The sequence below is a fragment of the Delphinapterus leucas genome, chromosome 5 (genome assembly GCF_059928025.1).
Source record: "Delphinapterus leucas isolate spDelLeu-1000000601 "Yukka" chromosome 5, BTC_Dleu_Yukka2, whole genome shotgun sequence".
In the NCBI taxonomy this organism is placed as follows: Eukaryota; Metazoa; Chordata; class Mammalia; order Artiodactyla; family Monodontidae; genus Delphinapterus; species Delphinapterus leucas.
The window spans coordinates 42,928,061-42,942,802 of record NC_143133.1 but is presented as its reverse complement, the minus strand read 5'-3'; the positions used below and the strand labels follow the sequence as shown (position 1 = coordinate 42,942,802).

Here is a 14,742-nt window from a genome sequence, read left to right as displayed (position 1 = left end):
ATCCACTTGCTGAAGAGACTGTCTTTTCTCCATTGTATATTTTTGTCTCCTTTTTCAAAGATCAATTGACCATAGGTGTATGGGTTTATTTCTGGTTTCTCTATTCTATCTATGTGTCTTGTTTTTGTGCCAATACCATGCTGTTTTTTTTTAATAGCTATTTATTTATTTATTTTTTTGCATTACACGGGCCTCTCACTGTTGTGGCCTCTCCCGTTGCGGAGCACAGGCTCCGGACGCGCAGGCTCAGCGGCCATGGCTCACAGGACTAGCCGCTCCGCGGCATGTGAGATCTTCCCGGACCGGGGCATGAACCCATATCCCCTGCATTGGCAGGCGGACCTTCAACCACTGTGCCACCAGAGAAGCCCCTACCATGCTGTTTTGATTACTGTAGCTTTGTAGTATTTTCTGAAGTCTGGGAGGATTACACCTCCTGCTTTGTTCAGTTTCCTCAGGATTGCTTTGGCAATTCTGGATCTTTTGTGGTTCCATATAAATTTTAGGATTATTTGTTCTAGTTCTATGAAAAATGTCATGGGTAATTTGATAGGGATCACATTAAATCCATAGATTGCTTTGGGTAGTGTGGCCATTTTAACAATATTCTTCCAGTCTAAGAGCATGGGATGTCTTACTGGCAAAGAAGAAGAGCATTCTAGATAGGAGGTGAGCAGGTACAAAAGCATAGAGGAATAAAGCTCATAGGGTAAGCGGGAACTCTTGAGTTGTCACAGTTGAATTTAGGGTCAAAGTGGCAGAGACAAGACAGACTACTAAATAAAAACTTATTTTGCATATTTTGAAAATAATGATAATTTTATTTCATTATTTGTAAGTATTTTCTTCCCTTTGATCAAGAGCACTTAAAAATATTCTCATATCTTAATTATCATTTTTACATGATATAAAACATACAATGAAAAAATTATCTGTTGCGTATAAGGGAGGCAACATAGATCCAAACAGACAAAACATTTTTGGGATATGGGTGGATATATACAGCTAAAGCAAATTCAACATTAGGCGCATCAGTATTATGTACTCCAGTGCTATACACAGCTTCAATTAAAGGCTTCACTTCAGAGTATGGCATGTGAAGGGGAAATCCAGAGAACTGAAGGAAAGCAAAACAAAATTTTTAGTCATTAGTGAACGTGAAGTTTTCACTGTCTTTTTTCCCTAAGTAAGTATGTACAGTTCTTAATATTCGTAATAGGAAGTCTTCCTTTTGGATCTTAAAGTCATTTATTTAGTTTTGTTTTTCTGTCCAGCTATATATTAGCAATATAGAAAATGGAGAAAGGCTAAATGTTGATTTTTGTTTTAGTTGCTAACATACTGACTTGGTGTTTAAGACACCTGTTAGTCACCCAGCCACTCTCCACTGTTTCCTTCTTTCTTCCTAATAGCCCCAAGTTTGCATAGAAACCCGTGCAATTCCAGGGACCTAGGTTAAGTTAATACCTTCTATCCCCTTGGCCTCAGTGTTGATCTACAGAAAAGAATGTATAATCTAGGAAACTTGAAAGGGATAGTGGCACGCAGATGCTCTGTCCTGCTCAGAGCAATATGTGTGCAGATGTGAGTCCTGCTGGGAACTATTCCAGCCATTTGCTACCACAAGAAAAGCCATCCTGTGGGTGATGCCACCACATGGAGGAGGGCAGAGTGGGAAGACTTGCAGACATGTGGTATAGCCCTGATAGCTACTCACCCCTAACTTTTACCTAAATAAGCCCATAAGTTGTTAATGTTCAAGCTTGTTTGAAGTAAGTTTTCTGTTACTTGAATTGAAAACATCCCAGCTGAAAAATGAGCCTTATAAGGTAAAGGTAATTTTTAGTCCGTGAGTAGAATTAAATGTACAACTTGATTTCATACTGTTTAGCCAATGAGGCTTACTGTTTTAGTTTGAGACTACTTTCTAGGTTTTAGGATCCAGATAAAGGATGTGAACACAGAGCACTACTGACAGGCAGTAGAGAAAGCCTATTAATGAGAATTTTTCTTAGCAATGAAAAGCAATTAGTATAAAATATCCTTTAAAAAAAAAATCTGACCAAGAATGGTTGGTTTCATCTTTATGCTCAGTTGAGTCTAATGTGATTTAGCCAGATATTTTCATTTTATTTAATGCTCTTGCAATTTTATAAAAGATATTATTTTTCATAGGACCCTCCTACAAAAAAAGGTGGTGTTTTGGTTTTATAGAGGCATTTTGCTCTTTAATGGTAGGTTCATTCTTGAGATTTGAACTTCTAATCACATTTTTTAGTCTGTGCTGCTTCATCTGTGTACTTTGGGGAGTAATTTAGGCATTTTGATTCCAAAAACCCATAGTACTGAGCAATTTCCAATTTGAAATGAACTACTTACCCTGTAGTCTCCTAGCTGTTTCAGCAGTTCTGCTCTGTGGTCGTCTTCCACATCTTCTCCATGATTTCTTTCTAATAGAGGCAAGAAGTGACGCAGAGTAGAGGTACAGTATCTATTCCACCGAGTCAGATGGCGAGGCCTCCAGTCCATGATTTTTTCTTTTAGTATTTTTTCAATCCTGTTTATAAAAGATAAGTTCCATTTTTTGGTGACTTGACTTTTCCCTTGTAAACAAAAATAAAAAATAGTATTCTGAAACTATTAGAAGAAACAAGATTTTTGGGGGGAATTTGTTGTTCTTAGGATCCCAAATAAGGCTGTATTTGAAATTTCGCAGTTGAGAGTAAATTGGTATTTTTTAGTAATAATACCTTAAAAAGGGTCACATTTAATCTTGTGCAGCTTGACATGCTGCTCTTCACACAGCTTGAGACAGTAGAAAGGGCACACAGGCTTTGAAACTAGAAAGGTCTGGCTGGGTTCAGAAGCCCCCTTTAACACTTGACAAGTATGTGGACCTCTCTGAGCCTCAGTTTCCACACGTGTGAAACTGGGGAAATAAGTTCTATTTTATAGCATTATAAGTATTATTGGGGCTCAAATAGGCTCTTACTAGCTTTGTACATGTGTTAGGTTTTTAAAATAGCTGAAGTTCACTTAAGCACTAATTGGACAAAATAGGCATATTTAAGCTGAGGGTTATGATATCGTCTGAACAAGACCCATAAATAACATGACGTTGAACTCTAAATCTGAGGTTAAGTTTCTGGAGAACTACCTATCATTGCTGGATTTCACTGCTGTATGTCTCACACCATGCTGATGCTAAAGCCTTCTTTTGAGCCTTGGGATTTAGAGATCACATTTGTACTCTGCATCTATAAACATGAATTAAAGTTTAATTGCCCAAATTATTTTACATTGATCCAGGTGGAAAATTGTTTAGTTGGATATTAACACTCCTAGTGACAGACTGCATATGCATTTATGGATATCAAGTGACCTGTCTTGTAGTTCAGCTGCAGCCACTTTGTCGGTGCGCTGGTAAATTAGCTCTTCTGGCTATAAAAGAAAAAATAGTTCAGGAATTTTAGAAATCAGTTACACTTAATTTCAATAGCTATACATCCTTTTCTAAATTTTTTTTTTTAATTATGAACTCTCAGACATTCAGTTAGTTAGACATCGAGGATAATGTAACAGATGCAAATATACCCAAGACCTACTTTAAGTAAAGCATCACAAATTATAATGCTTTGTGGTTCTTTCTCAATTTTATCACCCTTTTCTGTCACAGAAGTAACCATGATCTGAATTTGTTTTTTAGCACTCTTTCATTCAACATATACTGAATACCTACTGTGTGTGCCAGGCACTTACTTACACAAGTGAAGGGGACAGAGCTGTGAATAAAATCCCTGCTCTCATGGTGTTTACATTATAGTCAGTGGAGATAGGCAAATTAGTGAAATGTGTTTATGACTTAACTACAGATGTATGTATCCCTAAACAATATATTGTACTGCATGTTTTCTGAAATTTATGTAATAATTTTATACTGTAAACATGCCATTTTTTCTCCCTTAACATTATATTTAGAATAGCAGATACATATTTTCAGTGTGCTTACTAATATTCATGAATATTAATTCATTTGTGTAACTACTATAAAATATTCTACTGTATACCATAATTTATCTCTTCTGTTGTTCCAGTTTTAGGCTTTTGCAAACAGTGCTCCTATGAAAATTGTTATGTTACCTTGTATACATGGGAGAATTTCTCTAGGGTGATTTTTCTTAAAACTTCTTTTGGAAAGGTTTGATCCACAGTAAAAAATACATTTTATATTACACACACAGTATCTATATATCTATAGCTATCACATTTAAAGTTTTAGTAAACAGTTCTCATGCTTACTATTTATAATCTATTACTGTCCAGGACCCTCTAAATTAATGTTATGAGCCCCTCCTGGATCATGCCCTGCAGTTTGATTTCAGGTTTCAATAGCAGTGATGAAATTAATTTAGTGAATTGAGACCACCATTGAAAAAATTAAATGAAATATATTTTGTGGTATTCTTTTGGGTCATGGGACTCTGTATCAAAACTTACTCTTCCACATATTTGTGTACTGGTTCATGATATGTTGGTCTTTCTTATTGGGCTTAACTAACTTTGAAGATGACATATTATTCTAGACTAAATATCTAGGAGTGGAATTAAGGGTCAAAATATATCTGGCTACCCAATATAACGATATCACATTCCTCACTTTCTATATCTACATTTAATTGTTAATAAAAAAATTATACCTGAACACTGGAAAGGCCAGGATATGGAAGCCTTCTTGAAAAGAAAGATTTCCATAGCTTGGGCTTGGTGACATCAAAATTCATCCTTAATGGGGAATCATATTGTTGAATATTAAACCAAATCTAAAAAAGACAAGACTACATTAGCATATATGGTAGCAGATGTATGTGTATACATGTGTGTATGTATGTTATATAAAGAGAGACAGCAGAGAGAGACAGAAAGGGAACATGTAGCTTGCACATGTTTTTGTCATTTTGATTTTTAAGACTGATAAGCACTTTATGATCAGTGGCATCGTATAGTTGTCACCAGCCTTTTTTTCTTTTTTAACATTTTTTATACCTGCAGTTGAGGTGCACCTTACGATTAATTGTAGGTTGATGAAATAAGGTAGTTCCTGGTGATAAGACACTTAGAATCTTTTGGAAGAAGACAAGGCTACTCCCTTCTCGGGCTAGCCTTTCCTAACCTTGCTCTTCCCAGCCTCCTAATTGTGGTAGGTGTCCATCTCTTTGCTTCCACAGCACTCTGTAACCTCTGAGATAGCACCTGTCTTATTGAGGCACTGTAGCATATTAATTCTGGAACCAGACCACTTGCATTTGAATTCTGGCTCCAACGTTTACTAACTGTGTGACTTTGGACAGTTTAATTACCGTATGCCTCAGTTTCCTCCTCTATAAAAGTGGGATGATCGTACTTAACCTCATAAGGATGATAACATTAAATGAGTTGATACATTTATACCTCTTAGAACAATACCTGGTACATAGTAAGTACTCAATAATTGTTAGCTATTTTATTACTGTTGTTAGTATTTATCATTATTTATAGTTGTTTATCTCACTAGACTATTAGATGTTGCCTTGAGGACATTTGCCATGTGCTTTATTCACCATTGTATCATTAGCATCCAGCACAGCTCCTGGTTGGCGTGTGGTAGGCATATTGAGTAACTGTGTGCATGAGTGGTGAATTTGTCCATTCAACATAATCAAGTACCTTATATTTAGTCTCAGCTCTAATCACTGTGGATAAAGTTGTGAATGAAACATAGTTTCTACCAGCATGCAGTAGCTAAGGAAAAGACAGTGCAAACAAACAAATACATAGGATATCAGATGATACAAGATGTGGTAGATTGCATCCCTGGCCCCAGTTCCTCACCCCTTCCTATACCCACAGCCTTTGCCCTGTTACTTGGCAGTTACTCCCACTAAAAGGGCAGAAATGTATTTCCTTGCCTCTTGACTTTTGGCCAGTAGAATGGGATAGCAGTGTCATTATGTGACTTCTGTGTCCAAGCTTAAGCAGCTCTGTGTGTTCCTGCTTGCCCTCTTGTGCCTCTGCCAATTGTCATTGCCCTGAGTCCCAGAATAAAAATGCATGAAGCAGGGCTCTCCCAGCCTAGGTCAGCAGAACCATCCCACCTGACTCAGATCCATGAGAATAATTGTCTGAAGCCATTTCTTTTGGGGATGGGTTTTTGGTATTTTGTTGTGGCAAAAGCTAACCTTACAAGGGCTATGGAGAAAACTATGCAGGAAGAGGTGAAATTTTAGGGTAGGCAGAGACGTTTTCACTGGAAAGAGCATGAAGGAGTGAGGGAGAAATTAATGAAGATACCTGGTCAGGGGAAGGGTCATCTATGCAGAGGAAATAGCAGATGCACGGTGTGTCTGATGTGTCTGAGGGACAGCAAAGAAGACAAAGTGACTTCAGAGGAGTGAGCACATTAGAGCAAGAAAGAGATCAGCAGAAGGTGATGGGGGCAGGGCAGCTGTCAGATCATAGAAGGCCTTGTGGGCCATTTTAAAGATTGAGGCTTTGACTGTTGAGTGAGCCAGGAAGCCACTGGAGTGTTTTATGCAGATGAGTGACATAATTTCCTTCTATTTTAACAGGAATATTCCTTGCTCTTTTGAGATTAGACAGCAGGGGGTAGGGGCAAGTCGTTTAAAGAAGGCAAGGTCTTTAAGAACTATAATTTGGCCGTAGGGTAGGGAATGTGCAGAAAGTAGTGGGAAATAGCACTGGAAAAAAAGAAGTCAGGTTACATAGGGCTTTCAAATCCAAGGTGAGACATTTATTTTTAAATCTGTATACACTGTATACACTGTATACAGTGAGGTACCCTCAGTACTTTTTGAGCCATTGAATGATGAAAGCTGAAATTCAGTAACAGGTATCAGTGTACCAAATAATGGACTGAATTGGAGACAAATTATTTAGTTGGCTACTTATAGTAATGTAGGATGAAACAATAATGATATGACCTGGAAACAGAAGAGGTAGAATCTATATGAGTTGGTATCAAAAGGATTGAAGTAGGAGGAAGTGAGGGAGGGGGAAAATCAAGGACAGTTCTGGGGTTTGAATCTGGGTAACTGACATCCACAGAAGTAGGAAGGCCAGGAGGAGGAGCTCTTTTTAGAGATAAAGGAGAAATGATACGAGTTGTGGATGGCCTGAGTTTGTGATTTTGGTAAAGCATCTGGGTGTCTAGCAAACAGCTGAAAATTCAGGACCCAAAGATTCTGGGGCTAGTGACAGAATTATGACTTTTTTTGCCAGGATAAACTAGATAGAGCTATAATAAATAATGTGTGGTTCTGCAAGAAATCTAAATGTAGAATTTTCAGGAAAATCTACTTTTAAGGTGTGGAAAGAAAAGCCAGTGGAAGAAACCTAGGGAACTATTGCAGAGAAATGAAAATCAACAGTCCTTTATCAGTAAACCGAGGATGAGAAAGTGTTTTTTTCCATGAAGAGGTGATTAGTTGTGTCACGTGCCATAGAAAAGGACAGGAGAGTGAGGAATGGAGTAAACCACTGGATTTATTTATGCATTAGCAAGACAATGGTACTTCTCAGAGGGTATTTCTGTAGAATGGTCAGGGAAGAGGGCTAGATTATAGGCGGTTAAAGTCTGAGTGTACTGAGGAAGTGGAAGCAGAGCATATAATTAGTATTTAAAGAATTTTGGAAGGAAAGGAAGGAGGGGCAATGGTAGTTTAGGCTGTAGCCAGGTTGGGAGAAGCATATTTTAGAATTGTTGGACTTCTGAGCCTATTGGTGGAGAAGGAGAGAGAAAACATATAGAGGCCAAGTTGGGACAGTTAGTGGAGCCCAGTGTTGGAACAGGAGTAGAAACACAAACATGGGTGGAAGGGGGAGACTTACTTTTTGGCAAAGGAGTGAAGGAGGAAAAAGGCTGACAGTCCAAAGAGGTGGTGTGGTAGAGCAGGGGCAGTTGAGGTTTCAGAGTGCCAGGCCTGCAAAGCGAGCCTGAGGTCCTCGCCTGAGGGTGGCCGAGGCTTAGAGCAGGTTCAGAGCAGCTGCCATGTGGGATGGCCGGCATCATGAGCCACTGCTGCATGTCTTGTTAGAAGAGGAGGAGAGGGGGTCTTTCTTTCTCACAGAACTTGGGCTTTATGTGAATTAGTCAACCATACAGTAATTGTTTTGAGAACTAATAATTTTGACAAAGAATGGAGTTCTCTGTAGGTTTTTTCAATGCCTGTTGACTCTGCCTGATTACTAATATGACCTTAAGGTGGTTCTCTACATGTATTAATAGATGGAGCTTAGCAGATCATTTATGATTATGATACTGCTTTTAATTAAAAATAATAACATGCAAATCGTACACTACACTGCTCTTTTCACACTTGTAGTTAATAATAGTTACCATTTGCTGAATACCTATGAAAGATAGGTACTTTGCTGAGTGCTTGGCATATGTTATCTCTAATTATAGTAGTAACCCATAGACCAGTGGTCTTCAAGGTAGGGTGCACATCACAGACATAATAGAAGAAATATTAGATCTTCTAATTATTTCTTTTCATTTTAAGAGTTTCTTCTGTGTGTAATATAAATAATATATTGATCCATAGGTAAATACATATATAATTTATAAATAAAAATACATATATTGGGGATATATGCTCAAATGACTTTTCTGACAGATAAAGTTCAGAGAACACTCAGGTAGATAATGATTATAAAAACAGTCACAGTAGCCAGCACAGGGTTGCTACTGTATGTTAGCTGCTTTGCATTGATTATCTCATTTACTTCTCACAACTACTCTGTAAAGTAATTACTAACAAATACCTTCATTTTACCAGTGAAGAAACTGATGCTGTATAAGATTAAGAAACTTTCCTAAGCTTACATAACTAGTAAATGATGATGTTAGAATTTAAACTCAGGCAGCGTGATCCCATAACTCATGTTTTTAACCAGTGCCTTATAGAGTACCCTTCACAGTTAAATGGCCTCCCAAACTGGGTGCAAGCAGACTCACCTGATGGTACCTGGGAATCTCTTAGAAAAAGAAAAGGAAGAAAAGAAAGACAGTCTTTTCAGGTGATAAATTTGGCTCATTTAGTTCTCAAAACACTATGAGTTCGGCATTGTAAACTCTTACTTTGGAAGGGAAAACAGGACAAGCCAGAATACAAACTCAGGTCGTCTGAATCTAAATCCTAAATTCTTTCTTTAACCTCATTCTGCTTCTCGAAGATCAGGTGACTAATTCAACCAGAAGTTTTTATTTAGAACAGTTCTGCCACTGTGCTTGACACTGCGTTTCTTTAATTGGTATTATATATGTTTATATAAATTTTTTTGACACAAAATATTATTAAAATCAGTAGATCAATTTAAAAAAAGCAATAGTCAACCACATTTAAGAGGAAATGGTAATACTTACATTATCGGGACCTATTAAACAGCCCACGCTTTTTAAGGGGCAGAATGTATCAAATTGTCCATAACAATGTCCACTGCAGGGATTCCATATTAAATAGTGACTTTGCTCCCGAGTTAGCACATAGGCAGTTGGACCCTGAAGGAAAATAGCCATTAAACCAGTTTCCGATTAATTATGCTATTAGGGTCAAGAGTAGTTTGTATAGACAGTTCATTATTTTAGTTGGACCCCTAATTTCTAAACCCCATGGCTAATGGTGAAAATTATTTTGCAGTTCTAGATTATGCTGAATTAATAAAATCAAAAGTTTATTTTTGCAAAATTCTTGCATGTGCAACTAGTGTGATATAGTGACCAAATAGGAATAGTGGTCATGTTACTCAACCGACATATCCTTTTTTTTTTTTTTAAGTTAAATGGGGTATGTTGTGGGTTTTTTTTTTTCAGTTTTACTGAAATATAATTGATGTACAACACTGTATAAGTTTAAGGTGTACAACATAATGATTTGACTTCCATACATCATGAAATGATGACCACAGTAGGTTTAGTGAACACCCATCATCTCATACAGATACATTAAAAGAAATAGGAAAAAAAAATTTTTTTCTTGTGATGAGAATTCTTAGGATTACTCTCTTAACGACTTTCATTTATAACATACAGCAGTGTTAATTATCTTTATTATGTTGTATATTGCATCCCTAGAACTTATCTATCTTATAACTGGAGGTTTGTACCTTTTGACTACCTTATCTAATTCCCCTTCCCCCTATCCCCTGCCTCTGATAGCCACAAATCTGATCTCTTTTGTATGAACTTGTTTTTGAAGTATAATTGACCTACAACACTATGTTAGTTTCTGGTACACAACATAGTTATTTGATAATGTCTGTACATTTCAAACTGATCATCATGAAAAGTCTAGTTATCACCTGTCACCATACAAGGATATTACATAATTACTGACTATATTCCCCACACTGTATATTTCATACCTGTAACATTTATTTTGTAACTAAAAGTTTGTACTTAATCTTCCTCACCTATTTCTCTCCTCCCCCTCATTCCTCCCCCCATTCCCCCCTCCCCCCATTCCCCCCTCCTCCCCCCATTCCCCCCTCCTCCCCCCATTGCCCCCTCTTTCCCCCGTTCCCCCCTCCTCCCCCTCCATTCCCCCCTCCTCCCCTCTGGCAACCACCTGTGTTTTTTTGCTGTATCTATGTTTCTTTTTTTTTTCTTTTTTAAAAAAAATTAATTTATTTTTGGCTGCATTGGGTCTTCATTGCAGTGCACAGGTTTTCTCTAGTTGCAGCGAGCCGCGGCTACTCACTGCAGTGGCTTCTCTTGTTGTGGAGCACAGGCTCTAGGCATGCGGGCTTCAGTAGTTGTGGGTCGTGGGCTCTAGAGCACAGGCTCAGTAGTTGTGGCACACGGGCTTAGTTGCTCCGTGGCTTGTGGGATCTTCCTGGACCAGGGCTTGAACGCATGTCCCCTGCATTGGCAGGTGGATTCTTAACCACTGCGCCACTATGGAAGCCCTTTATGACTGTTTGTTTCATTATGTTTGTTCATTTGTTTTGCTTTTTTAGATTCCACATACAGTATTTGCCTTTCTCTGACTTACTTCACTTAGCATAATACCCTCTAGGTCTATCCATGTTATTGCAAATGGCAAGATATCTTATGATTGGCTGAAGAATGATTATTGATGGAAATAAGTAGTCACTGCATTTTCTTTTTAGAATCAGTTAAGATTGCCTTTTAAGTATTTAGAAGGCTGATTATATCTGAATACTACTTCTATTTCTAATACAGTAATTAATATTTGATACACATTTATAATTATGTAAATGAATAGAAGATAATTTGAGAGGATACTTACTAAACTCTTGACAATGAGTACACCCAAGGAGTGGGATTGGGAGTTAGAGCCTGAAGAAGGACTTTAACTTTTAATTCAGAATACTTATGTATTATTAGATTCTCTTTTTACAATGAACATTTATTCATTCATTTATTTCTCATGTATGATTTCATTTGATGCTCACTATAGGCTTCTGGGGAAGGCAGGGCAAAACTTACTCTCCCACTTTCATTATAAGGCTCAGAGTTGTGAAGTGACTTGCTTAAAGTCACACAGCTCATGAGGAGTGGGCATAACCTTGAACCCAGGCAGGCCTTGTGACTTCCTAGCCCATTATTCTGTTCCTTGTACCAGGCTATCTGGGAGATAATGATGGAGCATGAATTAGGATTCAGATATGATACTGCCTGTCTAGTAGCAACCTGTGCTGTCTAATTCCTAAGGATTCCTAGAGCCCTTCTTTTTGAAACACTCTTTGGATAAGCTGTTTCAGTCCATATGACTTTTCTAAGTTTGTACCCAAAATTACCCCCAAAACGTGCCCCAAATTTCGGGATATTTGCAGTGGGCTGGGGAAACAAATTTTAGTAGTCGCTATCTCCAGTCTAATAAAAATAACAATGGTGATACCAAAATATAGCTGTGGACATTCTTTTCTTTGTTCCTGTGGTTATCTGCCTTGTTGCCCTTTGCCTGCCGGGTTAATAGCAGATGCCTGTGGATGAAGCAGGCGTGAAAGACTCTCTGTCCTTGCCGCACTTCTTCAGATCCCCTTCGATCCTTGGCATGAATAACACTAGATCACTAAGGGAATCAGAATTCTTAGTAGCATGGGCGGGAGGGGGCTCTTGCTAAAAGGACAGAGCTAGGTGGGGACTGTGGGTGGTAAAGGGCTCCGATTTGCCAAAAACACCCTGAAGCATTGTGCAGGGCCCGAGTACCCTGAAAACCACTTCATGTTTTATCGCTGGTTCTCTCTTCCTGTTGTGGAATCTCTGGGCTACTTTCCTTGCAACTCAAAGAATTGTTATGAAAATAAGTCCTGTCCATGATTTGGAACATAACACAGCCATCCATGTTAGCCAAGGACACTTTGTTAGAGCCAACCTATGTGGTCTTACCTCAGGAATAGCATTGCCCATCACCAGCCAGGCCTTCTTACCCAGGGAGAGGAAGTAATTGCATAGTAATACTGCATGCTCTTCTTCGTCTCCTGCCAGGAGATCAAGAAATTGCTGACCAAATTAAAAACAAAACATTATGTTGCATTGACTGGCCGCTTCATTCTAGATTGGCTGTATAGGATTTTAAAAAGTCATTGTTAAAATTAGTACCTTCAAGGATAAGATCTATTTAAAAAAGATTTTTCCAAATGTTGGTACTGTGTTGTTAATTCATTAAAATAAAAAATACCGCAACACTTTTAGTCGGACATGGTATTTTCTCTGACATCGATGACATGATTTCTAGAATCAATTATGGGGTGAGGTGTGGGAGACAAATTTCAAAGTTCCACGTTTTATTTTGAACTTACATATGGTAGCTCCCTATGTACGAAAGACTTCCTTTGTGAAGACGTTATTTTCTAGAGCAGTTTTAGGTTCACAGCAAAGCTGGCAGGAAAGCACAGAGATTCCCCGCACTTTCTTGCCCCCCCACAGGTACAGGCTCCTCCACCATCAACATCCCCCACCAGGCGTGCCGCCGTGGGTTGCAACTGACAAACCTACCCTGACGCACCATGATCACCCAAAGTCCATAGTTTATATATAGGGTTCACTCCTGGTGTTGTACGTTCTGTGGGTTTTGACAAGTCTGTCATTACAGTATCATGCAGTGTGTTTTCACTGCCCTAGAAGTCCTCTGTGCTCTGCCTGTTCACATCCTGTCCTCCCACCGTGGCCACCACACTGTTTTAAGCGCATTGCATGCATCAATTCATTTGATCCTGGAACAAACCTTTGAGGGCGATACTCTCATCTTCCCATTTTACAGATGAGGAAGTGGAGGCACAGGGAGACGAGGCAATACCTAGGAAGTGGAAAAGCCATTCTGGCTCTAGAGCACATGAACTATATTCTGTTCTTCGTATACCTTCTTATAGATATCTTGAGGTTGTGGAAATTTTATCTCTAAAATTGTGAACATTGTGTTGCCAAAATATATTGGGGAGCAAGAAATTTTAAGTGTACTTCAGCTTCTTCCTTTTAGAGCTATCCTTCAAAGGGAGTTGTATACCACAGTTCAATTTTATGCAAACACAGTACAACATGAGATCCAGAAGCAGAATGAATACCAGTGATAATACATGTTTGTTTCATACTACTGAAGACTCATTTGGAAGTTTATGTAGCATACGTTGATTGTAAGTTCCATGAGGTCAGAGGCCATTTTATTTTGCTCATAGCCAGAACTAAGTACAGTGTCTGACATGTGATAGGTGACCAAGAAATATATAATGGATAATGACATGCCTTTAGAAGCCCATAAATTAAGGAATATGCAATTTCCAAATGTAATAGAGAATGTGATTTTGATTATTTTATGAATAAAATTGGGATGTTAAGGTAACATTGAGAGGATAAATTAGCATTAAGACATCTGAAGTGGTTTTGTGTGTGTGGGTGCGAGTGTGTGTGTGTGCGCAAATAATTAATTTTTTTGTTTAATTTCTGAACTTTGGGCAAGTTGAACCAGGAAGAAAAAAGTACCTCAGAATTTAGCTCATCCTGCTAAACAAATGGCTGTGTAGATTTTTATAATAACTAATGGGTGTTGCAATTTAAAATTATGCAAGCCATTTACTAATGTTCCATGAAATCAGCTCAAACTAGTAAGTCTGTGAGGGAGAACTACTTACATCAGATGTGCTCCACAGGTCACAGATACCAGCAAATGAAACAGTGTCAGGCAAGAAAGGAATCAAAGACACATATCGAGCCACCAGTTCCTGTTTAAACAAAATTAGCTGTAATCATTTTTCTAATAAAATAGAAAGCTGGATCGTCTATCTCATTTCTTGGAAGAAAGTTTCATATATCACAAACATTTATGTGAACAAAATGAAACGAATGCTCACAAGTGCTTACTAAGTGTTGTGTTAAATATTATCTCATTTAATCCTCTCCAAACATCCTGAGGAAGATTATTGTTATTATCCATCTTTTACAGATGAAGAAAATGGCTCTTGGGTCTCTTTGAAATGTTCTCATCTTCTTCCCGCGCCCGCCCCCCCCCCCTTATAACAAGACTCTCGAAGATCATCTTGTATTTTCTCTAGCCCAGTCCTGAAAGCAGCCATTTCTCTAAGAAGTCCTGGTTCCTTTTAGAGGGCAGTAGTATTTAGAAACCAAGATGGGTGCATCACTGTGGTTGTAACTCATTATTTCTATAATTGTTCAGGAGGCTGAACATCTTTTTATATGCTTATTGGCCTTTCATGTTTCCACTTCTG

The 14,742-nt window shown here is 38.2% G+C and overlaps 1 protein-coding gene across 3 annotated transcripts in view; it reads right to left on the bottom strand.

Annotated features, from left to right (window-relative positions):
• Nucleotides 1-374: 374 nt before the first annotated feature.
• CC2D2A (coiled-coil and C2 domain containing 2A) overlaps nucleotides 375-14,742 on the bottom strand; it is a 136,154-nt gene continuing 121,786 nt past the window's right edge. The window contains exons 30-36 of one of the 3 annotated variants that reach the window (XM_022566980.3): nucleotides 14,149-14,238; nucleotides 12,410-12,523; nucleotides 9,422-9,556; nucleotides 4,698-4,820; nucleotides 3,383-3,441; nucleotides 2,380-2,557; nucleotides 375-1,117 (exon numbers count right to left, since the gene is read on the bottom strand). In XM_022566980.3, coding sequence (XP_022422688.2) covers nucleotides 929-1,117; nucleotides 2,380-2,557; nucleotides 3,383-3,441; nucleotides 4,698-4,820; nucleotides 9,422-9,556; nucleotides 12,410-12,523; nucleotides 14,149-14,238 — 888 coding nt within the window. In that variant the 3' untranslated portion in view covers nucleotides 375-928. Of the gene's footprint in view, nucleotides 1,118-2,379; nucleotides 2,558-2,708; nucleotides 4,821-9,421; nucleotides 9,557-12,409; nucleotides 12,524-14,148; nucleotides 14,239-14,742 lie in introns of those variants that run through there. The other 2 variants (XM_089911692.1, XM_089911693.1) reach the window with 2 other exon arrangements.